This window comes from Stegostoma tigrinum, chromosome 38 (assembly GCF_030684315.1).
Source record: "Stegostoma tigrinum isolate sSteTig4 chromosome 38, sSteTig4.hap1, whole genome shotgun sequence".
Taxonomy (NCBI): Eukaryota; Metazoa; Chordata; class Chondrichthyes; order Orectolobiformes; family Stegostomatidae; genus Stegostoma; species Stegostoma tigrinum.
The window spans coordinates 4,362,313-4,387,703 of NC_081391.1; the positions used below are offsets into that span (position 1 = coordinate 4,362,313).

Below are 25,391 nucleotides of genomic sequence, written 5' to 3' on the forward strand. Positions count from 1 at the left end.
CATCTCACAGCAAAGCATCTGGAGAACATAAGAACTAGGAGCAGGAGTAGGCCATCCCTCGAACCTGCCCCGCCATTCAATAAGATCATGGCTTATCTTTTTGAGACTCAGCTCCACTTACCTGCCCACACACCATATCCCTTAATTCCTTCACTGTTCAAAAATGTATCTAGCCTTGCCTTAAACATATTCAGCGAGGTAGCTTCAATGGGCAGGGAATTCCACAGATTCACAACCCTTTGGGTGAAGAAGTTCCTCCTGACCTCAGTCCTACATCTGCTTCCCTTTATTTTGAGGCTATGCCCCCTAGTCCTAGTTTCACCTGCCTCCACCTTATCTTCATAATCGTATATGTTTCTATAAGATCTCCACTCATTCTTCTGAATTCTAATGAGTATAATCCCAGCCTACTCAGTCTCTCCTCATAATCTAACCCTCTCAATTCTGCAGTCAACCTAGTGAATCTCCTCCGCACCCCCTCCAGTGCTAGTATATCGCTTCTCAAGTAAGGAGACCAAAACTGCACACAGTACTCTAGGCGTGGCCTCACCAGGACCCTGCAAAATAGCCTCCTGTTTTTAAACTCCATCCCTCTAGCAATGACAGACAAAATTTCATTTGCCTTTTTAATTACTGCTGCACCTGCAATCCTACTGAGTGTTCTGCAGTCAGTTTTTGTTGAAAAAAAGTGAGATATCACAGTAAATCCGTAAATTATTTGGCTGGTGAGAAACTGCTGTTAAGGACTATCTGTAAATTACTATAAATTAGATAAATGTATTATAAGGCACAGAAATATGTGAAATTCAGGAGGAATATAGTAAAGTAATAGAAGTTAGCTAAAGTGGGCTTAGAGAAGGAGAATAGAGTTAAACGCAAGGAAAATAGATTTAAGACTAAGGCAAGGCATGACAAGGGAGCTCAGTCCTATGTAATGCATGGCGTCTGATATGTGGGAAATCTTAGATGCTCCTGAAAGATTGAATGACCAGTTTGTCCAGTCTGAGCGTAAATGGAGGCACAGCTAAGAGTCACTTGGACGTCTCATTGTAGATGTGAACATGCCACAACTTAAGGAATGGGTGACCATCAGTTAGAAGAAGGAAAGCTGGATGGTAGTCAGGAAAACCTCAGAGGGCATCTCACTCAAGAACAGATTTTCTGCATTGGGAAATGATGATAATAACAATTCCTCTGGAAAATGCAGTCAGAGCTCAGCTGCACAGGGGGGAGAGCATAAAGAGAGGGATAACAACAGTAATAGGAGATTCAATAGTGATTCTGTGGCCGCAGACACGACTTCAGAATGGTGTTGCCTCCCTGGGGCCAGGCTCAAGGATATAATTGAACAACTGCAGGGCATTCTGAAGGAGGTGGCCAGCAATCAATGATCATAGTTCACTTTGGGAACAACAGCATAGGTAGAAAGAGGAATGAGATACTGCACTGAGAATTTTGAGAACTAGGTAGCAGATTAAAAACCAGAACTTCAAGTGGTTGTAATCTTTGGATTACACCTGATGCTATGTGCTAGTAAGAATAGGAATAGGTGGGTAGAACAAATTAATGCGTGGCTGAAAAGTTGGAGAGGGAGGGAGAGCTTTATATTCCGGGGTCACTGGGTCTGTTAGTGGGGAAATTGGGACCAATGCAAGTTTAACAAGTTGCACCTGAATTTGAACAGGACGCAATATCCTTGCAGGGGTGGGGTTGAAATATTCCAGTATATAGAATCTTTAGCTGAGATTTGGAAGGGGGGGGCAGTGTTGGTGAATGACACAATCTGGGACACCTTGAAGCAAGTGTATAATAGATCTTCAAAATTCAGGAAGACATAGAAAGACACCGGTCGGTAAATAAACAATAGGATAATAATAGTAGGGGATTTCAACTTCCCCAGTATTAACTGGAATATCAAAGGCTTAGGGGGGATGGAATTCTTAAAATGTATCTGCAAGAGCTTTTTAAGCCAGCACTTAGTCCTAAAAGAGAGGAGATGACGCTGGTGAAAATTTTAGGGAACAAAAACTGGCAAGTGGAATTTATGACAGTGGGGAACCATTTCAGTGATAGTGATTATAATTTAGTCAGATTTAAGGTAAATATGGGTAAAGACAAAGATGGGCTGGAAATAAAGATTCTGAGTTGTGGGAAGGCCAATTTTAATAAAATAAGACAGGATCTGGCTAAAGTGGGCTGGAAGAAGCTACTTGTAAGAAAATCCACGTGAGAGCAGTGGGAGACGTTCAAAAGGATAATAATGAGAATGCAGGGCCAACATATTCCCGTGAAGGTGAAGGCGGGATGAGAAGTGCAGAGAACCCTGTATAGGATTAGATAAGAAAAAAAAGCTTTTGGTAGATGTGAAGGCAGGAGACAGTGGATGTCCTAGAGGAGTATAGAAAGTGTAAGGAATTGCTTAAAAAAAAATTAGAGTGAAGAGGGGACATGGAAGAAACAGGCAACATTAAAGAAATGTCAGAGGGATTTTGTAAGTATATTAAGGCAAGAGAATAATCAGGAAAAAAGCAGAACCATTAGGGACCAAGGAGGTAATCTGTGTGTAGAGCCAGAAAATATGACTGAGGTTTTCAATGAGTACTTAGCATCTGTATTTACAATGTAAGTTTAGAAATCAGGGAGGGGGACCGTGATATACCTGAACAAATTAGCATTTGAGGAGGATGGGGCTATTAGCAGTTTTAGCAGGCTTGAAAGTGGATAAATACCCAGGCCAAGATGAGACGTATCCCTGGCTTCTGTACAAAGCAAAGGGGGAGATTGCAGGAGTTCCGACATAATACCACCTCTGGCCATGGGAGGGGTGCCAGAGGACTGAAGGTCAAGTAGTGTGTTACCACTATTTAAGAAGGGTGGTCGGGATAAACAATGAATTTACAGGCCAGTGAGTCTAAGATCTGTGGTAAAGATACTATTGGGAGCTTTCCACACTAGGTCATTATCCAGTGACATCTACTGAGAAATCCGTTCCTCACAGCATTTTGAAAGCATTTTCACCAAACTGACTCCAGCAGCTCAAAAAAAGTGATCATCTTCCCAAAGGCAACAAGAGACAGGCTGTGCCCTGCCAGAGACCCAAAAATGAATACAAAGAAGTTCACAAGGCTAGAAGCAGCTAAGGATATGAAGAGGCTCAACTGGTTTGTCCCCAGCAGTTGAGTAAACACCATTTAAAATATCATGCATTTTAAATAGCACCCTTCACAATGTCCCAAAGTGTACAAAATAGAACAACTATTTGCATATAGCAAGATGCTATAAACACCATAGTTGGTCATCACATAATCTGTTTCACTGATATCGAATGCAGGATAAATATTGGCCAGGATACTAGGCGGATTTCCTCTGCTTTAGGGTTTTGCAATGGGATGTTTTATGTTGATATTCCATCATGTCAGCACTTTCAGAAAGAATGGAAAAGTATAAAAATGGGGAAACACATATGAAATCTGAAACATTTCATCCTTTTGATGCATCTGTCTTTGAGGTAGATATGTTTTGTTTTTAAATTACACAAATGGATTTTCTGGCTATACTGTGTCAATTCTGCCTTATATTTCAGCTTATTCCCATATCGTTGAAAATACAGCCTTCTTTGGAGATGTGACTCTGCGTTTTCCGAAGATTGTCCACCATTATTTTGATCACAATTCAAACTGGAACCACTTAATCCGGTGGGGAATCAGTTTTTGTAATCAAACAGGAGTCTTTGATGGAGGGCCACACACACAGCTTCTAAATCTGGTGAGAGAGATAAGGGTTTGACAGCATTTTCATCTCTTAAGTATAAAACTATTGATCTCGGAATAAAATGTAAGAGACCAGTATATCATGCTTGGATTCAATTTCAAGAAGTCTGTGAAATGGGTTCACAATCTCGTCTGACCAGCTCGAGGAAGAAGCAGTACTCCCCTCCTCTAGACATCTGTGGAGTGGAGTAGGCAGGTATCTTAAACTTGATGAGCTGAAGAACTTCTTCTGTGCTGTAGACATCTGTGACTCGAACTCAGTGGCCTGACTACAGCTTTGTGAAGTAATGTTCAACACCAAAGACATAGACAGTTCTGCTGAGCTATACCACGCTGGAGTTTCAGCTCCAACTGAGCCTCTTCTCACTCTTGTTTGTCACAGCTCTGTCAGGACACCCTTCCAATTCTTTCTATTTGTCTCATGTGTTGATCTAAATGCACCAATAATATGAAATTCCATATGATAGTGAGTTCCTATTTTAACTAGTCTTGATGAAGAAGGTTCTCCTGAAATCCCTATTCAATGTATTAGTGAACATCTCAAATTTATTGTTGAAACTCAACTAGTCTGGCAGCATTTGTGGAGAGAGAAACAGTTAATATTCTGAGTCCAATGACTTTTCATATGAAAGAGTTGTATCAAGTTTGGTATGTTTATGATTCTCTATGTATACCAAATGAAATCCTATTTAAAAAAAATCTTAATAACCTGTACCTGCTCATTTCAGCTATATCTTCTAGAGAAAAATGCCATAGCTTGTCGATTATGAAAATGATAATCTCTCAGTTCTGGTATCGGCCTCCTGAATCTTTTTTGTACCACCTTCTATGCTTTTAAAATGTGACCAATATTTTTAATTCACAAGTTTAATACAAGTTTTCTGCTTCTTAATTCTAATCCTTTAGAAATGATTTCCTGTGCTTTGTTTGCTTTATTTTTATGTCCTTACATCCTGCTTCAACTACTTTTAGAACATTCCCAATCTGTCTGTGAAGAGTCGAGAGAGAGAGAAAAGAAAGTGGAGAAAAATCAGTGTTTTATTTTGGTAAAATTTTAGTTGTTTCATAGCAGTAATGTCAACCTGGCATTGAGACCACATTTCAAAAATCACTTGTGTCCAACTGACTTATACCAAGTTTAAAAACAGAAGTTGCTGTTAAAGCTTAGCAGGTCTGCCAGCATCTGTGCAGAAAAAAAATCAGAGTTAACGTTTTTTGCTCTGTGACCAAGGAAGGGCTTTTCCAGCAACTCCTGTTTTTGTTCCTGATTTACAACATCTGCAGTTCTTTCAGTTTTTATACTAAATTCACAGTGGCAGAATACATGCACAAACTTTATGCTTTTTATAATTTTACAATTAATATGACCATTAAAAATTTATTGCTCACCCATAGTTGCCATTGAGAAGATGGTGGTGAGCTGCCTTCTTGAACCACTGCAGTGCACCTGCTGCAGGTTAACCCACAATTACATTAGGGAGGGAATCCCAGGATCTTGACTCAGCGACAATGAAGAAATGGCAATGTATTTCCAAGTCAGGATGGTGAGTGACTTGGAAGAGAACATGTAGGTGGTGGTTTTCCCATTTATCTGCTACCCTTGTCCTTCTAGACGGAAGTGGTCATGGGTTTGGAATGTGCTGTGTGAGGATCTTTGGTGAATGTCTGCAGTGCATCTTGTAGATAGTTTATACAGGCTTTTTTGCCAGTAGCTGATAGAAAACCTTATAGTCTCAATATTACTTATTTCTGTGAACTTTGAACGTCTAAAACTGCTACCACTATTCTAATTGTATCATGCCCTGCAATTGCTGAATCTGCATTGGCTGCTGGTCTGGCAGTAGCAGATTTTATTTAAATTTAAAAATGTCAGTCTGATTTACACATCTCTCTATGAACTGACTGCTCCCTTTCTTTATAATTTCCCCATGTTCTACAGCTATCTGAGATATCTGTGTTTCTCTGACTTTTATCACTCTGTACTGAATACCTAAAACCTCTGGAATTCCTTAAGTAAATGTGTTTCACTTCCATTAAGATACATGTTAAAACCATTTCTTTGACCAAATTTTTTGTTACCTATCCTCATGCGACTCATTGAATTTTGTTTGATAATACACCTATATAGCGCCTTTCAATCATTTATTACACTATAGGTGCTATATCAATGCAATATATTGTTGCTGAACTTTCACATTCAAGTATAGCCAAAACTTTATATTGGGATTTATAGGACATTCTTGTCTTTAGTACAAGTTTGAGGACTGAAAAATACTGAGACATATGATTAGTATTTTTTATGCATCAAATGCATCATGCAGTCTGTTCCTTGCAGTGCCCACCAAATGGATAGCAATAGTGAGTCATATACAAAAATACAGTCAGAAAAAAATTATCTGGTCCAGCAAGCCCGTCCCATACTCAATCCATTTAGGATCATGACCGGGCACCCCTTTTCCCACATGCAGCCATATATCACCCAGGAGATGCAAGAAAGCAACACCAAAAATACTTTTTCAACACTAAAAATTAACTCTTAGACTCCCTCAGGTGATTGATATCATCCTGGGAGATCACTGACCGTGCTTACATGAATTGGTGATCTCTGTCCTTGCTTCATTTGAAAATGTACAGAGATTCAGCACATCTTGATGTTAGATATTGTCTAATCAAGGACGTGTAGAAGGATGCAGTGGTGCCCTTTCTGTAGTTCTGTTAGTATAGCCAAATGACTCAATGACTCGTGCTCTGGCCAGGGCTTCTCTGTACTAGCGATGGATCCTTAGTGATCTGTGCACCTCGATGCTTTTCTCTGTCTGTCATTTTCAGTTTATTCCTAATAAGTGTTAAGTATATTCTGCGTTAGTCTTGATAACATGCTTCTCATTGCATTTTCTGGTTAAATACCATTTCCACTTTTGAAAAATTGTTGTAAACAATCTCTTCACTTCATAGATAATGAACAGAATTAACCTGTCAAGTTCAGTAATTTGCAGTCCATATTGGACTCAGAATGTTATTTCTGTTTTTCCCTGCACAGAAGCTACCAGACCTTCTAAGTTTGTCCAAAACGTTCTGTTCTTATTTCTGTATTGAATTTTTGCTGTTTTAACGAATCAGACAGTGCAGAAATTAGCGCTCAGATTCCACTTAAGCTCACTGCTACTTCCCAACTCAAGGATGCCTGTTAACTTAAATCCTATTTAGCTATATCAAATCTTCCCTCAATCTCCTTTGCATCAAGAAGAACAACCCCAGTTTTTCTTTTATTCACTTGTGTGACTTCGGCTTTGCCGGTGGGCTGGCATTTTGCTTATCCCTAGTTGCTGTTGAGAAGGTAATAGTGAGCTGCTTTCTTGAACAGCTACAGTCCATGTGCTGTAGGTAGACCCATTATGCCATTGTAGGGAGGAAATTCCAGGATATTAACCGAGAAACAGTTGATCGTTTTGCTAAAATCCGCCATCCCTGGAACCACTCTAGTAAATTTCTTCTGTGTCCCCTTTCACATCCTTCCAAAAATGTGATGAGAACTGGAAGCAATACTCTAGTTCTGATCTGACCAGAATTGTATAAAAGATTTGGTATTCATCACCCTGTTTTAATAGTCAGGTCCTCTATTTATGATACCCAGGATCCAGTATGCTGAGCTAACTGCTCTCTCAATATAACCTGACATCATCAAAAACTGATGAACATGCATCCTGGGTCTCTCTATTCCTGTGCCATTGTCTGTATTACCTCTACCCATCCTTTTCACCAAAACGCATCATCTCTCACACTTTAAAATCTATTTGACCCTTGTCTGCTTATTCTGCTAGGCTTCCTGTGTTCCACTGCAATCAGTTATCATCCTCCCTGTTTGCCAGTCTGCCATCTTTAATAGCAATTTTTGAAACTTTACTCTGTATTCCAATATCCAAGTCATTTGTATATAGCAGAATCCCACGAACAACCCTTGGCGACTATTCTCTAGTCTGAAAACTAACCATATAGAATAACTGTGATAATGGGAACTGCAGATGCTGGAGAATCCAAGACAATAAAATGTGAGGCTGGATGAACACAGCAGGCCCAGCAGCATCTCAGGAGCCCTTCATGAAGGGTCCAGGCCCGAAACGTCAGCTTTTGTGCTCCTGAGATGCTGCTGGGCCTGCTTTGTTCATCCAGCCTCACATTTTATTGTCTCATATAGAATAACTCACTGTTTCCTTTCCTCAAACCAAACTGACACTCGCTATACTATTCCATGTGTCAGTTTTGATGTGGTACTTCATCAAAGGCTTTATTAAAATCCATACAAACAACATTCATTATATTCCTTCATGCACTTTGTCAAAAAATGAGGATTAGTCAGCCTCATGCACATCCATGCTAGAAGTCCTTTTATTAACTGAAATCTTTCCCACATGTCCATTGTTTCTGTACACTCATTCACCATTGATGTTTAACTGGCCTTATACGTACTATGTCCGTTCTTCCACACTTTATCCACGAAAGGTTAAAATATTTTCCTTTTTTTCACATTTCCAGCATCATTTTACTTGTTTGCCTGTGCTTCGTTGATTTGCAAAACAGAGAAATGATTGTGATAAGCAGACAAGAGGGAATAGTAGGAACTGCAGTTGCTGGAGAATCGGAGATAACAAGGTGCAAAGCTGGATGAACACAGCAGGCCAAGCAGCAGGAAAGCTGCATTTCGGGCCTAGACCCCAATTCTGAAGAAGGGTCTAGGCCCGAAACGTCAGCTTTCCTGCTCCTCTGATGCTGCTTGGCCTGCTGTGTTCATCCAGCTCTGCACCTTGTTATCTTAGACAAGAGGGAATGATGTGTTTGAATGTCTGGGCAGAAGTTGGAGACTATCTGAAGTAGAGATTTGGACTTGGGAAAAATATCAGTTTTGTTACTGTCACTGAGTCATGAAACTTTACTACTAACAGCATTATGGGTTACCTATACCGCGGTAGCTGCAGTGGTTCAAGAAGGCAGCTCACCACCACCTTCTCAAGGGCAATAAAGGTTGTGCAATGCCCATATTCCATGAACAAGATTTGAACGAGAAAATAAATATTGACTCTTTTAGATGCTGACTTGCTGTCCATTTAAATTAATTTGTGTCACAGGCAGGTTAGAGACTCTAGACCTTAGAATCTTCTTGTTTTTGTGATTTTCAAAGTTTAGTATGCAAAGCTAAAAGTGCTGAATTGTATGATACCATATATTTCTTTTCTCAATATACTATTCTACAGATGTCACAGGAACTTGGGATCAGTGAAAAATCTCCGGACTATAAAAATCCATTTAAAAATGAAAATGAAGATGTAAGTAAATACCCTCCCAATTTAAAGAAAACCTTTAATTTTGTCAGTTGGTTGTACAGAATTTAAGTATTACTGAAAGAAGACATTTTTTCAATACAGAAGGACAATATGGGTCTGGAAATCGGGAAAGGAGACAGTGATAGACTTGAACAAATTAGCATTGAGAGAGATGTGAAATTAGTAGGCTTGAAACTGGATAAATCGCTAGGCCCAAATAAGATGTTTCCTGAGCTTCTGTGGGAGGCAAGGGAGCAGATTTCAGGGGCACTGACAATAATTTTAATATCATCTTTGGCCGCAGGAGGGGTGCCAGAGGACTAGAGGTCAGCTAATATGTACTATTATTCAACAATAATACATTGATGCATTTTGGGAGGACTAACACAACAAGGGAGTACATGATAATTGGCAAGACCTTGGAAACGGTAGTGCAGAACTCGGAGGGACCATGGTATGCATATCCATAGATCCTTGAAAGCAGCAGGACAGGTAGACAAGGTAGTTAAGAAGGCATGGAGCTGGAGGAACACAGCAGGTCAGGCAGCATCAGAGGAGTGGGAAAGCTGACATTTTGGGTCGAGACCCTTCTTCAGCAATAGGGGAGAGGGAAAGGAGCTCATAAATTAATAGAGAGAGGACGGGTGGGCCTGGGGAATGTAGGTGGGATGGTGATAGGTGAGTGCAGGTAGGCAGTGGTGGGGATTGGTCAGTGAGGTGCGAGGAGCAGACAGGTGGGAGAGAAGATGGATGGGCCGTGTCAGGTCAAGGAGGCGAGGATGAGAGAGAGGATTGGTCATGGGATGAGGCCGAAGGTTGGGGAGATTTTGAAAGAAGTAAAGTCCACATTGAGACCATTGGGTTGTAGGCTCCTGTGGCGGAATATGAGATGCTGCTCCTCCAGTTTCTGCGTGGCATCATTGTGACAATGGAGGAGGCCCGGGATAGACTTATTGTCCAGGGAGGGGGAGTTGAAGTGGTCTGCAACAGTTTCGTTTGTCATGAACAGAACACAGGTGGCTGTATAAAGCAGTCTCCGAGCCTCCGCTTGATCTCATTGATGTAGAGGAGGCCACTCGGGAGCAGTGAATGCAGTAAACCACATTAGCGGATGTGCAGTTGAGCATCTGTCTGATGTGGAAAGTTTTTTTCGTTCCTTGGTTGGAGGTGAGGGGAGAGTGTAGGGTGTGTAGCTCTTCCTGCGGTTGCAGGGAAAGGTGCTGGTGGTGGTGGGCTTAGTGGGGAGTGTGGAGCGGACAAGGGAGTCAAGGAGAGAGTGGTCCCTACAGAAGGCAGATAGGGCAGGGGAGGGAAGTATATCTCTGCTTACTGTATTTTCTCCCCCAGGTTTAGGAACTCCCCACCTGGGAGATCATCCACACCCTTCACCTCATCCAAGACTTCCAATCCCCTGGCCCCCAACACCTCATCTCTGTGGACATCCAATCCCTATACACGTGCATTCCCCATGCAGATGGGCTAAAAGCCCTCTGTTTCTTCCTCTGCTGCAGGCCCAACCAGGCCCCCTCCACCTACACTCTCATCTGCTTAACCGAACTCGTCCTTGCCCTTAACATCTTCTCCTTCAACTCCTCCTACAGACTATGGGGGTGGCCATGGGAACCTGCATGGGCCCAAGCCATGTCTGCCTCTCAGTAGAATACATGGAACAGTCCCTCTTCCGCAGCTACACTGGCACTATCCCTCACCTCTTCCTCCGCTACATGGATGACTGTAGCGGCACTCCCACGAGGAACTTGAACAGTTCATCAACCTCACTAACACCTTTCACCCCAACCTCAGGTTCACCTGGACCATCTCTGATACCTCTGTCTCCTTCCTGGACCTCTCTGTTACCATCTCTGGTGACCACCTCGAAATTGATTTCAAGCCCACCGACTCCCACAGCTACCTGGACTACATCTCCTCTCATCCACCTTCCTGTAAGACTGTAATCCCCTACTCCCAATTCCTCCACCTCCGCCGTGTCTGCTCCCAAACATCCCAGATCTCCTCTTATTTCAAGGACTGCAACCTCCCCCCCACCTCCACTGATTGAAAATGCTCTTGACCACATCTTTTGCATTTCCTGCAACTCTGCCCTCACGTTTCCTCCCTGCAATAAAAGCAAAGACAGAATCTGCTTTGCTTCATGTGTCGCCCCACTAACCTCTAGATTCAATGTATCATTTTCCACCACCTGCAACCTGACCCCACAGCCAAGGATATATTTCCCTCCCCACCCCTATCTGCCTTCTGTAGAGACCACTCTCTCCGCAACTCCCTTGTCCGCTCCACATTCCCCACTACCTTTTCCTGCAACTGCAGGAAGTGCTATACCTGCCCCTAAGCCTCCATCCAATGAACAAGAAAAAACTTGCACATCCGCTAATGTGGTTTACTGCATCTACTACTCCCGCTGTGGCCTCCTTTACATTGGTGAGATCAAGTGGAGGCTTGGAGACTGCTTTGTAGAGCACCTGCACTCTGTTTGCAACAAATGACAACACCTTCCAGTCGCAAACCACTTCAACTCCCCCTCCCACTCCCTGGACGACATGTCCATGCTGGGCCTCCTCCAGTGTCACAGTGATGCCACCCGGAAACTGAAGGAGCAGCACTTCGTATTCCACCTTAGGAGCCTACAACCCAATGGTCTCAATGTAGACTTTACTAGCTTCAAAATCACCCCAACCTCTGCCTCATCCCATGACCAACCCTGCCTCTCATCCCTGCCTCCTTGATCTGACTCAACCTGTCCATCTTCTCTCTCACCTATCCACTCCTCCCATCTCTGCCTACATGCACTCACCTATCACCATCCCACCTACCTTCCCCAGCTCCACTCCTCCTCTCTATTTATTTCTGAGCTCCCTTCCCCTCCCCCATTTCTGAAGAAGGTTCCTGACCCGAAATGTCAGCTCTGCTGTGTTCCTCCAGTTCCACATTGTGTTATCTCTGACTCCAGCATTGGCAGTTCTTACTATCTCTGAGTAGTTAAGAAGGCATTTGGATACTTGCTACGTAAACACAAGCTAGGGTTATTTTCCTTAGAGCAGAGAAGGCTGAGGGAGGATTTGATTGAAATGTACAACGTTCTGAGGGGCATAGACATAGGGAAGAATCCTTCTACTTCATAGAGGGGTCAGGAACAGGGGTCATAGTTTTTAGGTAAGGAGCTGTGGGTTTAGTGGGGATTTGAGATATTTTTTTCATCCAGACAGTTGTGTATATCTGGAACTCACTGCCTGAAAGGGTGGTAATCGTTAGAACTCTCAAGATATTAAAGAACTAATTAGATGAACATTTGTAATACTACAACATTTAGGCTATGGGTGACGTGCTGGAAAATGGGATTAGCATAGATAGATGTTCGATGACCAGCATGGACACATTGTGCTGAAAGGCCCCCTTCCATGTCGTAAAACCTCTATGGCTCTGTAACAGATTGGTATCCTCAGCTTGGGTTCCTAATACTGTCACCATACAGTGTATATATAAGCATTGATTGCCCAACTTATGCTCTCTTGGCAAAATATTTAGCTTTCATGTTTTAAACTGTTAGAAATGTAAAATCTTAAAAAACAGTTAAGAAGTTCTTTGTTTTACTGCAGTGTCAGTCTTGATTCAGTTGGTATCACTGTCAGCGGAACCAAAAGGTTGTGGATTTAGGCCCCAATTTACAGATCTAAAATTGCTGAATGTTCAAAACAACGATTCTGCACAGAAGGAGGCTATTTGGCAGTGCAAGCTCTCTGCAAGAGTACCTCGATCCCATCTCCTATTATGTCCCCCTTAGACCTGGAAGTCTTTTTCTTTCATGGTGTTTATCTAAATCTGTTTTGAAAATCATGGCTGGGCCTGCTCAACCACACTCTCAGGCAAAGAATTCCCGACCTGAACTGAAATAACTCCCACAGAAGCACTATCCTGTCAACAAATCACCATTTATTTACGTGTGCATTGTAACTGACACTGATCTGGCTTCCTCCAGAGCCAGCTGTCAGAGTGAACAGAACCTCTGACTTTCCTGTTTACATCTGCCACTCAGGAGTCTCTGACTGGATCAGATTAATAGCCATGTCAGGTATCTCATATTGTGAGATCCAGCTGGTTGACCTCACTACAATCATTACGCAAACCATTCGCCGAGTAAAAACCTTTTACCTCACATCATCTTTGGTTCTTTGGCCTTTCTTTGTAAGTACAGTCCCTCATTCCTGGAACCATTCTCATAAATCTATTTTGGAACCTTTAAATCATTTCAAACCCTTCAAAAGTAATGCCTAGACTTAGACATGATACTCTGGATTTGGTGAAATGTGTTCTGCGAAGGTTCATCAGTAATTCCTTATTTTTATACTCTCTATATCTCAATTTATAAATCCCAGGTATTGTACACTATCGCCTGATGTAAGCAAGGAAATCCAGGCTGACTCTCCAATGCACACTGACTTCAGCACTATTTCAGATAAGACATTAAACCAAAACCAAGTGTGCTCTTTCAGAATACATAAACAAGCCAATGGCATTATTTTGACAAAGAACAAAAGATTAATCCCTGATATCCTGATCAATATTTATTCCTTAATCAACATCACTCAGATTATCTGGTCATTGTGGAGTTGGTTTGTGAGATATTTCTGAGTTAAAAAGTGGCTCCAGTGTTTCGTAAATTAGATCAGAGACAGCAATGAGGCACTTATTGGTTTTAAATCTGTTTTTAAATTTTAGATGGACATTCAAAGATCACATGATACTATTAAGGGAAAGCATGGAGTTCTGCTAGAGACCTAGCCAACACTATTGGAATGACATGATTGCATTAGAGAGGTTGCAGAGGAGATTGCCTGGGATGAAACACATCAGTTATGAAGAGAGACTGGACGGGCTGGATTTGTTTTTCTTGGAGCAGAGGTTGCTGAGGGGATATCTGATTGAATTACACAAAATTATGAGAGATATAGATAGAGTAGGTCGTGAGAATCTCTTCCCTATGGCAGATGCGTCTATGACCAAGGGTATAAGTTTAAGGTGAACAGGTTTAGAGGAGATCTGAGAATTCTTTTCACCCAGAAGGTGGTAGAAATATGGAACAGAGGGAGATCCTCTCACAAAATTTAAGAAGTTTCTGGATGAGTACCTAAAATACCAGAGCAGAGTAGGCTGTGGACCAAGTACAAGTAAATGGGATTATAGTAGTTTGACGCTTGTTGGTTGGCATAGGTGTGGTGCGCCGAAGGGCCTGTTTCTATGCTGTATGACTCCATAACATTCTTCCTTCAATCAAAAATAAAGTTAGTTAATATTGGAAAGCATCATTGTTGTTTGCAGGGATTCTAAGTGGTGAGATCATGGAATCTACAACCACTAGAGTTGTTGAGGTGAATACAAAAGCTGCACTTAAGGGAAAACTAGATGAGGACATGAGAGAGAAAGGAATAGAGGATATATCAACTTATAAATTAGGATCAGGAGTGGGCTATTCAGCTGCACAAATCAGCTTTGCAATTCAAGGCTGATTTGATTTTCACCTCCACTCCATATTCCTATCTACCCCAGATATACTTTGACTTCCTTCTAGTCAAGAATCTAACTACCTTTGCCTTAAAGAAAGGTTCAATTATCTGGAAAATAAATGAAGAAAAGAGATGAAGTTCCAAAGACCCTCAATCCTCTGAGGGAAAGAAAATCTTACCTCTGTATTAAGTGCAAGACCCTTTTTTTCAATCTGTGTCCCCTTGTTCTAGTCCTCACTACAAAAGCATCATTTGTTATGGCGAGACACAGTAAGTAGATTAGGAAGAAGTTTGTGGGGACGTAATATGGGCCACTTGGGCTGAATGGCCCATCTCTGTACTGTGATTTGTATGGGAGCTAGTGAAATAATTTGGTGTCAAGGCCATCCCCCTGTTACATGGAATGTACAATTCCTCCAGGTATGCTGGAATATCACTGGGGATCACTTCTGTGCATGAGTATTTACATGTATAAGTTATGTTGACAGTATACATGTACATGTAAGTGGCACATTCAGAAATCATGAGAAGTAGTGACAAAATTGTTATTTCTAGAAACATAGAATTGAAAAACTTGTAAACTTTGGTTAAGCCACACTTAGACTGTCTAGCAATAATTCTTATCTTCCAATGTTCTTTAATGTTGTTGTACACTTTCTGCCGCCCAAGCAGAAAACTACTCCCTCTTCCTACTCTGTTTTCACTCCCCTTGCTGTACCCTTCATTGTTTTGCACACTCCTTGAGAACAGCAGCTTAGTTTTGGTGTTCAAGTTTGGAATGGAACTTGAACATAACTCTTCACAGTACTCTGAACTTCTGAGCTGGTATGATTCCTCCCACTGTTAGTAGCCATTGTTGATCCACTGTAATTTCTATTTGACAGTTTCTCCACGACAATGATGCTTTTCACAAAGCTTTGAAAGACGAGGAGAAGAGAAGACGAAAGGAAGAAAAGAGGAAGGAACTTCGAAAAGGACCGAGGATCACAAAGACAAGATCCGAGTTGTGATCTCGAAGACTAACAACCACTGGGACCATTTATGCTGTTGGATGGAGCTGCTTGAACCCTTTTACTGGCACAAATACCTATATACACCTTGAATGAAATCCCCTCAGGATGGCAGTAACCTGTTTAGGTTTGCTCTCAGTAGAGCTGCTTTCTTTCCTTTAAAAAGGAAGTATCATAAAGACCACAATTGTTTTTGAATTATGCAATTAAAACAGACGGCATCCGTGACTTTAATCCCTGAAACGCTGGTATGAATCTCAGAATCTGATGTAACATGCTTTGATTGTTCCATCATCATCAAACAGCAATTATAGGGAACACAACGGCCGTCATATAATAAGTTGAACTGCCGGTTTTCCAATTTCACAATAAAATACAAGGTCTGAATACCTGTGTTTTTTTTTCCCTAACAACTGGTTTAGATCCTTTCAAACATCTGCAGTACATACACAATTATACTTCTTGCTTGGGATTTCTATTTCTTTGCTCCCCAGCCTGAGACGTTGTGCCCATTTAAATGAATGAAATGAAATCTCAAAAACTGGCAAACAGAAAACTCCAGCTGTGTAGATACTATGAAGTGACAAATAGATTTAGATGAACAAAATATTTGATGCAAAATAGCTAGAATATTTTCCCTGCAATTTTATTTTCATCTCTGTCTTTATTTGAACTGCTTTTTGACTTTGCAAAGCACCCAAATTTGGCACATGTCATTTTCATATTCACATACCTGCATCAGCTGATCCCTGTCTAACCCTGTCATGTCCAGTATTTCTGCCCTCCTCCACTTCTGGTCTGTTGTGCATCCCTAAATTTCTTTGCTCCACCATTAGTACTTAGACACCAATATTTGAGGAGCCCAATTACAATCAGCAGAATGTGCAAGTGTCATGAAGTCAGATGTACTACAATTCAAAGGAATGGAATTTGTAGATTGACACATTTTAATGATGCAAAAACCAACTGTATTTTTATTCAGATGTTTTGTGCAGATATTTTCACCCCTCTATTTTTTTCAGGCTCCATTTTGAGTCCTGTCACCCTGTACAAACTACCAACCTCTGATCTCTTCCTGTTAGGTTCCATTGGGAATATGGTGGGAATAGAAACAGAAACTGATGTAAATACTGATTTCTCATAGGAAAAGATAGCTTAACCTTTGTGAGGTATTGTTTAGTTTGCAGGGTTTTTCTTCCCTGAAGAGATAATTAAACAACATCCTGAATTCAAGAAGCACTTTAACAGAAGTATTCTCTGGAACTGTCAAAATGATGTGTTTCATTGGTCATTGGGTTGAGTCTGGGACAGAGGCAGGAGGTGCTAAAGAAGTGATGCTAATCAGCCTTGAAGATAAGTGTATAAGCAAATAGTTATGCTGGAGACACTGGTAAGTAAAGTGTTTTTTTTATGTTGAGCCAGGAAGACAGCACATACGCAAGAGGTGTTGAGTGAAGTAGAAAGGCAGAACTGGGTATGACCAAACATGTAGGAGTTGAGAGCGACATGAGAGGACCAAGGATACAAGAGAAGTCTGATTTCTCCATAAATGTCAACATGGTCTAACTGTTGTATGATCTATCACTATGCTATGTATTCTACAGGCCTATTTTAGGAAACTTCGTAAAAAATCTATGAACCTCAGCAGCTGCCCCATATAACCCAACTGTAAGTCCAGAAGCTTCCAATCTTTTTCCCAACCACTTCAACTAAGTGATATCTTAGTACCTTACTTGCTTCCTCTTGCTGAGTTTATAGTGGCGTGTTGCAATTCACACACACGATGTGTTCATGTCTCCGGAACATTACCTGGGTCTCCGAATTAACAGTCTAGTAGTAATACCACACACCCATTTCCTCGCCTCCCCTGTAAGGGTACCACTCTGAAATCAGCACATCGTATGGCAAGGAGGTGGGTCTCAAATTCAGCTTAGTCACAACCTAATTTGAATCCATGTTAGCGTTATTCTGAACGGCATGCTAACCATCTAGCTAACTGGCTCCTTTGCTGTATTAAGAGATGAATCTCTGATGTTAACCTGCCATAGCTTATATCATCCTGGAATTACATGTTTTCTTTTGTGCATGAGAATGGAATGGTTTTGACTTTGTTACATGTTACTTCATTTGAGAAAGATTGCAATATTTTGGTATATTTTAATTCTCAGAAAAAATAAACTAATTGAAGAACATACCACTCTAGAATGTTTTGAAGTGTCTCTTGCCATTACCAGTTCTACTGTTTCATCCTCCTGTCCTTCACTTAAAAACAAGGATACACATTTTCAAACTGAGGACCCAGATTGTGAGCCAATGGAGGTCAGCAAGGATTGGAATGATCTGTCGGGGTTGGGAGGAATAAAAAGCCTCACATTAGTACAGCATCTTTCCTACACCAGAAACCTGAAAGTTCTTTGCGACCAATGAAGCACTTTTAACAGGATTTGGTCTGAAATGACAGCAATCTGCATTGAATAAATTCCCACAAACAGCAAAACAATAAAGATTAATTAATCTGTTTTTATGTGATGTTCAGGCCACTTCTATTTTTCATAACAGTCTATGGGATCTTTAACATTTTCGCCAACAGGTAGATGCACCCACAGTTTAAAATCTCATCTGAGTCAACACCTCCAACACGTAATGTCCTTTCAGGTGTATCACTCAAGTGTGGTTTGAACCTACAGCTTTGTGATTCAGGGATGTGTGTACTACCAAATGACGAGTTAAGGTACAACATGCACTCATTTGGCAAGATGTTCCACTAGGGGTCACTACTGGGATCATTGTACTTTGGGGTTGGGTAAAAGGATGAAAACAAACATTTTCAGCAAGCGAGAAGATTTGATAGAACATTCAACGAAGAAAAATATGGAATAAGACCATAAGACATAGGAGTGGAAATCAGGCCATTCAGCCCATCAAGTCCACTCCGCCATTTAAATCATGGCTGATGGGCATTTCAACTCCACTTCCCTGCACTCTCCCCGTAGCCCTTGATTCCTTGTGAGATCAAGAATTTATCGATCTCTGCCTTGAAGTCATCTAACGTCCCGGCCTCCACTGCACTCCGTGGCAATGAATTCCACAAGCCCACCACTCTCTGGCTGAAGAAATGTCGTCTCATTTCCGTTTTAAATTTACCCCCTCTAATTTTAAGGCTGTGCCCACGGGTCCTAGTCTCCCCAACTAACAAAAACAACTTCCTAGCGTCCACCACTTCTAAGCCATACATTATCTTGTAAGTTTCTATTAGATCTCCCCTCAACCTTCTAAACTCTAATGAGTACAATCCCAGGATCCTTAGCCGTTCATCATACGTTAAACCTAACATTCCAGGGATCATCCGTGTGAATCTCTGCTGGACAGACTCCAGGGCTAGTATGTCCTTCCTGAGGTGTGGGGCCCAAAATTGGACACAGTATTCTAAATGGAGCCTAACTAGAGCTTTATAAAGCTTCAGAGGCACATTGCTGCTTTTATATTCCAACCCTCTTGAGATAAACGACAACACTACATTCGCTTTCTTAATCACGGACTCAACCTGCAAGTTAACCTTTACAGAATCCTGGACCAACACTCCCAGATCCCTTTGTACTTCTGCTTTACGAATTTTCTCACCATTTAGAAAATAGTCCATTCCTGTATTCTTTTTTCCAAAGTGCAAAACCTCACATTTACTCACATTGAATTTCATCAGCCATTTCCTGGGCCACTCTCCTAAACTGTCTAAATCTTTCTGCAGCTTCCCCACCTCCGCAGTACTATCTGCCTGTCCAGCTATCATTTGCAGTTTGGGAAGGAGAATAATATAAATGTTACAAACAGCAAAGATTTTGAGAGACAAAGAAAAACAAAGAACTGTAAATGCTGGAAATCAGGAAAAACAAATTGCTGGAAAAATTCGGTGGATCTGGGCACAGCTGTGGACAGAAAGCAGAATTAATGTTTCAGCATCAGTGACCATTCTTCAAAACTTCTGAACTTAAGTTCTGAAGAAGGTTTACTGGACCCGAAACGTTAATTTTTGGAAAGATTTTGAAGGGTTCTCTTCTGGGAGGGAATTGATAAATATGTAAATTAAAATCTGAGAGATTCTAGACTTAATATTGAGTAAAAAAAGCAGAGATAAAGCTGAATATAAACTATTGATTAACTACAATTAACATGTCCATTTGCTTTGCATGCATGTAATTTTAAAGGAGAATACAAAGAAGATATCTGTGATTGAGTTAGTAAGAAAAGGACATCAATGTCAGTAGAATTTATTCTCCCTGTTGTTTCCACTTGTACCTTTAGCTGACTGTACCATTCCAATGAAGCTCTACACAAGCTCAATAACTGCATCCCATCTTTCAATCAGATACTTTATAATATTGTACACTCAGTAGAAGCAAATTACTGTTCATGCTGGAATCTCTACTGAAAACAAGAAATGCTGGATCAGCCAGCATCCATGGAGAGAAAGCAAGCAAATGAGTCAAGTCTTGATGACTCTTCATCAGAGGTAACGTGAAGTGTGGAGGGGGCAGTGCTTATACAATAGTTGGGGGGCGGGGTTAGTCGATTACTAGGGGAGAAAGGATGTTGATAATTCAGATTAAATGCTCATTATGTGAGAATGTCTGAACAATGGTGTGTCTAACTGCCAGACTCGAAAGAACAGATGGTCCTACTGGGTCGGAGGAAGGTAGAAAGGACATGGTAATAGAGAATGTAACATGTAAAGCCAAAGGAAAGGAATAGGAGCGCATTCACAATGTGAAGTATTGAACTCAATATTACGTCCAGAAGGGTGTAAAATGCCTAGTCTGAAGATGAAATGTTGTTCCTCCAGTTTGTGCTGCAATTGACTGAAGCACTGCAGCATGCCAAGGACAGACAAGTGCACATGTGGGCAGGATGCTGTCTTAAAATGACTGGTGACTGGAAGGTTGAGGTCATGCTTGTGTACAGACCGGAAGTGTTCTGCAAAGCAGTCACCCAGTCTGCATTTGGTTTCTCTGATGTTGAATAGGCCACATTGGGTGTAGTGAATATAAAACACAAGATTGGAGTAGATACAAGTGAAATGCCGCTTCACCTGCAAAGCCTGTTTAGTCCTTCAGATGGTGAGCAGGGAGGAGGTGAAGGGACAGGTGTTGCATCTTCTCCAATTACATGGGAAAGTGCTGTGAGAAAGGAGGTTTTGGTGGTTGAGGAATGGACTAGGATGTCATGGATAGAACGACTGTTGCAAAATGTAGTCTGGGGCTGTGAAGGGAAGATGTGTCTAGTGGTGGCATTCTGCTAGAGTTGTCCGAAATGGCAGAGAATGACCCTTTGAATGCGGAGGACGGTTGGATGAAAAGTGAGGACAAGGGGATCCAATCACACTGGTGATAGGTCAGATGCAGTTGAGGGCCCTGTCAACCACAATGGGAGGGAAACCATGGTTATGGAAGACAAGCTATGTCAGCAGTACCATTTTGGAAGATGGCATCATCTGAACAGATATGGCATAGGGAAAGGAATTGGGTGAATGGGATGGAACATTTGCAGGATGTGGTGTGTGAGGAGCTGTAGTGCCTTTGTAGTTGATGGCAGTGGACAGTTTATTGCCTGAAATGGAGACAGAGGGCAAGGAAAGAAAATATTTAAACAATGTAACTTTTTTTTGAAATAACTACACAGAGGTTGGTATCCCTCGCCAAGTCACCCTTTATTTACAAGCGCACAGTACACTGGCTTTACCAGTCAGCTCTCTGTCAGTCCCTGAAACAAGGCACACTCTGAATCCCCTGTTTATATGTCAGCCAGGGCTCCATGATTGGCCTAACTTAACCTCAATCAAGGATCTCAAAGTCAATTGATCCACCTAGTTCCAATCGCCAGATCTTTTAACAAAAACAATGTGAGATCTTGAGGGGTAAAAGATATGGGACAGATGTCAGAGGTAATTTCTTTACTCAGAGAGTAGTAAGGGAATGGAACGCTTTGCCTGCAACGGTAGTAGATTCGCCAACTTTAGGTACATTTAAGTCGTCATTGGATAAGCATATGGACGTACATGGAATAGTGTAGGTTAGATGGGCTTGAGATCGGTATGACAGTTCGGCACAACATCGAGGGCCGACTGGCCTGTACTGTGCTGTAATGTTCTATGTTCTATGTTCTATCTCTCTCTTTCTTCCTGCCCCCTTGCTGTTACAGCAACTCTTGAGTGGAGAAACCTACCTTCTAAAGGCATAGAAAGTAGTTCAGAACAATGACAAAAATCATGCTGCATTCCAGCTGCTCTTCCAATAGCAAAATAAAGCTACAGAAGCCTTAAGTGCCAGCAGGCATAAGTGACAGAATTAAGGTAAATTGGCTGAAAGTCAAATTTCATTTTAGCAATGTGCCAAACCATTGACAGAATTGAGCAGTTGAGAGCCAGTCAGGATACAAACCAATGCTCCCAACAAAAGTGAGCCCAAATGGCAATTTGACACCTGTATACATGAGTTTTCACCTTGACTGTATGGATTGAAAGTGAACACCCAGATCACGAAGATGTGAACTGACCATCTACACAAGCATAAATTAACCGTCAGTCCCAAAAGTCCACAGCCTCCCAAAAACAGAAATAGAACAAGTTACCAAGGCAACAAGTGAGAACAAGCTGCCCTTGAAAGGTGTCATTGTCCTGATGAACACTGACAATGTGTACACGTTAAGAGATTGGCATGATTTAATATGTGCAATTATTGTGCAGAGAATGATAATAATAAACTGCTAATGCAGGAATACAGTTGTGTGCAATTTTGGTAACTCTCAAAATAACCGATAATGCATACAATTATTTAGCATGAAAAGATAGATGTTTGGGTTAGAAATGCAATATTGTACTGATGACCACTATATCCACAAGCATCCACTGCCTCCAACACTGACTCTCAGTAGCAGCAATGTGTACTATCTAAAAGATGCACTGCAGAAATTCACCAAAGAGAGCCTAAGACAGCACCTTCCAAACTCATGAACACTTCCATCTTGAAGGACAAGCAGATACATGGGAACACCACCACCCTCAAGTTCTCCTCCAAGCCACTCACTATCCTGACTTGGAAATATATCACTGTTCCTTCACTATGGCTGAATCAAAATCCTGAAATTCCTTCCCCAATGGCATTGTAGGTCAACCCACAGCAGGTGGACTGCGCAGTTCAAGAAGGCAGCTCATCACTATCTTCTCAAGGGCAACTACAATACAATACAATATCCTTTACTTGTCACATGTTCCCCATTGTAGGAGAACAGCGAGAAATGTTTACAATATCTGCCTTCTTATGGCAACATCTTAGGTACAAGTACGTACGTACAATTCTTGGATACCACAGAGGGATAAAAGTAGCTGCTTAAGTACATAGTTGAAAATAAGTTAAAAAGAGGAATATATTAAGAGGTATATTAAGAGGTTAACATTTCAGTGTTCAAAGATAGGATTGTCCTCTCACACTGGACTGTGTCCAGGACTCGCTGCCTGCATGCTATTCCAGGGGCTGCTTCCCATGTGCTACTGCAGGGCTTCTTCCCCGCGCTGCTCTAGGCTCGCGGCCCATGGACAAAGGAGAAGATAGGCAGACAGGAGACAACAAGTCAAAGAGGTGGGGATGGAGCCAGTAAAGGTGAGTGTAGGTGGAGAGTTAGGGAGGGGATAGGTCAGTAGGTAGGAGATGGAGGTGTGGCTTGAGGTGGGAGGAGGGAATAGGCGAGAGGAAGGACAGTTTAGGGAGGTAGGGACAAGCTGGGTTGGTTTTGGGATGGGGTATGGGGAGGGAAGATTTTGAAGCTTGTGAAGTCCACATTGATACCATTGGGCTGCAGGGTTCCCAAGTGGAATATGAGTTGCTGTTCCTGCAACCTTCAGGTGGCATGGCAAGAGGCCCAAGATTGATTTGTCATCTGAGGAATGGGTGGGGGAGTTGAAATGGTTCGCGACTGGGAGGTGCTGTTGTTTAGTGTGAACCGAGCGTAGGTGTTCTGCAAAGTGGTCCCCAAGCCTCTGCTTGGTTTCCACAATGTAAAGGAGGCCACAATGGGAACAGCAGATGCAGTATACCACATTAGCAGATGTGCAGGTGAATGTCTGTTTGATGTGGAAAGTCTTCTTGGGGCCTGGGATGGGAATGAGGTGTAGGGACACGTGTAGCACTGCCTGTGGTTGCAGGGAAATGTGCTGGGTGTGGTGGGGCTGGAGGGGTGTGTAGTGTAGACAAGGGAGTCATGGAGAGCGCGGTCACTCTGGAAAGCAGATAAGGGCAGGGTGGTGGGCTTGGATTGCAAATGGCGGAAATGTTGGAGGATGATGCGTTGGATCCAGAGGTTGGTACATGAGGATGAGGGGGATTCTGTATTGGTTGTTATTGCGGGGAGGGGGTGTGAGGGATGAGTTGCAGGAAATGCGGGAGACACGGTCGAGGACATTCACGACCATAGAGGGAGGGAAGATGCGGTCCTTGAAAAATGAGGATATCTGAGATGTATGGGAGTCGAATGCCTCATCCTGGAGGCAGATGCAGTGGAGGCAAAGGAATTGGAAATAGGGGATGGATTTTTTTTCAGGAAGATGGGTGGGAGGAGGTGTATTCTAGGTAGCTGTGGGAGTTGGTGGGCTTGAAATGGATATCAATTTCTAGGTGTTTGCCAGAGATGAAGACAGAGAGGTCCAGGAAGGAGACAGAGGTATTAGAGATGGTCCAGGTGAACTTAAGGTTGGGGTGGAAGGTGCTGGTGAAGTGGATGAACTGTTTGAGCTCCTCATGGGAGCATGAGGCGCCGCCGATACAGTCATCAATGAAACGGAGGAAGAGGTGGGGTTTAGGGCCAGTTGGCTATGGAAGAGGGATTGTTCCACATAACCTACAAAGAGGCAGGCAAAACTTGGGCCCATGCGGGTACCCATGGCCACCCCCTTTGCCTGTAGGAAGTGGGAGGAATTGAAATAGAAGTTGTTGAGGGTGTGGACAAGTTTGGCTAAGTGGATGAGGGTGTCAGTGGTGGGGGATGATCGGGCCTGCGGGACATGAAGAAGTGGAGGGCCTTTAGGCCATCTGTATGAGAAAATGCAGGTGTATAGGGACTGGACATCCATGGTAAAGATGAGACGTTGGGGACTGGGGAATTGGAAGTTCTGGAGGAGGTGGAGGGCGTGGGTGGTGTCACGGACGTAGGTAGGAAGTTCCTGGACCAAGGAGGGAAAAATGGAGTTGAGACAGATGGAGATACATTTAGTGGGGCAGGTGCAGACAGAGACAATGGGTCGGCCAGGGCAGTCAGGTTTGTGGATTTTGGGAAGGAGATAGAAGTGGGCGGTGTGGCATTGGGGAACGATGAGGTTGGAGGCTGTGGGATGGAGGTCACCTGAGGTGATGAGGTTGTGCATGGTTTGGGAGATGATGGTTTGGTTGTCGGGGTGGGGTCATGATCAAGGGGGCGGCAGGAGGAGGTGTCGAAGAGCTGGCACCTGGCCTCGGCAATGTACGGTTCTCCACAGGTCTCGGCCCACTTATTCCGGACTGCCACAGGACTTGACCACTTGCTCTGGTCCTCCCTGAGTCTTGGTCATGCTTGCTCCGGTTTGCCGTGGGTCTTGGCCCACTTGCTCCAGTCTTCCAGAACTCCACACAGGGGGACGGGGAAAGGGGTAAAAGACCTGGCCAGCAGAGGTATTCCAACTATTCCTACTTTGCCGCCATATTGGACTCACTTGGGATGGGCAATAAACGTTGACCAGCTAGCAACACCCACATC

The 25,391-nt window shown here is 42.5% G+C and overlaps 1 protein-coding gene and 1 long non-coding RNA gene across 5 annotated transcripts in view; one reads left to right on the forward strand and one right to left on the reverse strand.

The window, feature by feature from the left end:
* LOC125446998 (coiled-coil domain-containing protein 134-like) overlaps positions 1 to 16,004 on the forward strand; it is a 29,581-nt gene extending 13,577 nt beyond the window's left edge. For all 3 annotated transcript variants that reach the window (XM_059640857.1, XM_059640860.1, XM_059640859.1), the window contains exons 5-7: positions 3,584 to 3,765; positions 9,020 to 9,091; positions 15,492 to 16,004. In XM_059640857.1, coding sequence (XP_059496840.1) covers positions 3,584 to 3,765; positions 9,020 to 9,091; positions 15,492 to 15,617 — 380 coding nt within the window. In that variant the 3' untranslated portion in view covers positions 15,618 to 16,004. The remainder of the gene's footprint in view (positions 1 to 3,583; positions 3,766 to 9,019; positions 9,092 to 15,491) is intronic.
* Positions 1 to 25,391, reverse strand: part of LOC132206601 (uncharacterized) — an 83,823-nt gene that overhangs the window by 54,567 nt on the left and 3,865 nt on the right. For both annotated transcript variants that reach the window (XR_009443035.1, XR_009443034.1), the window contains exon 2: positions 17,813 to 17,957. This is a non-coding gene — a long non-coding RNA (uncharacterized LOC132206601). The remainder of the gene's footprint in view (positions 1 to 17,812; positions 17,958 to 25,391) is intronic.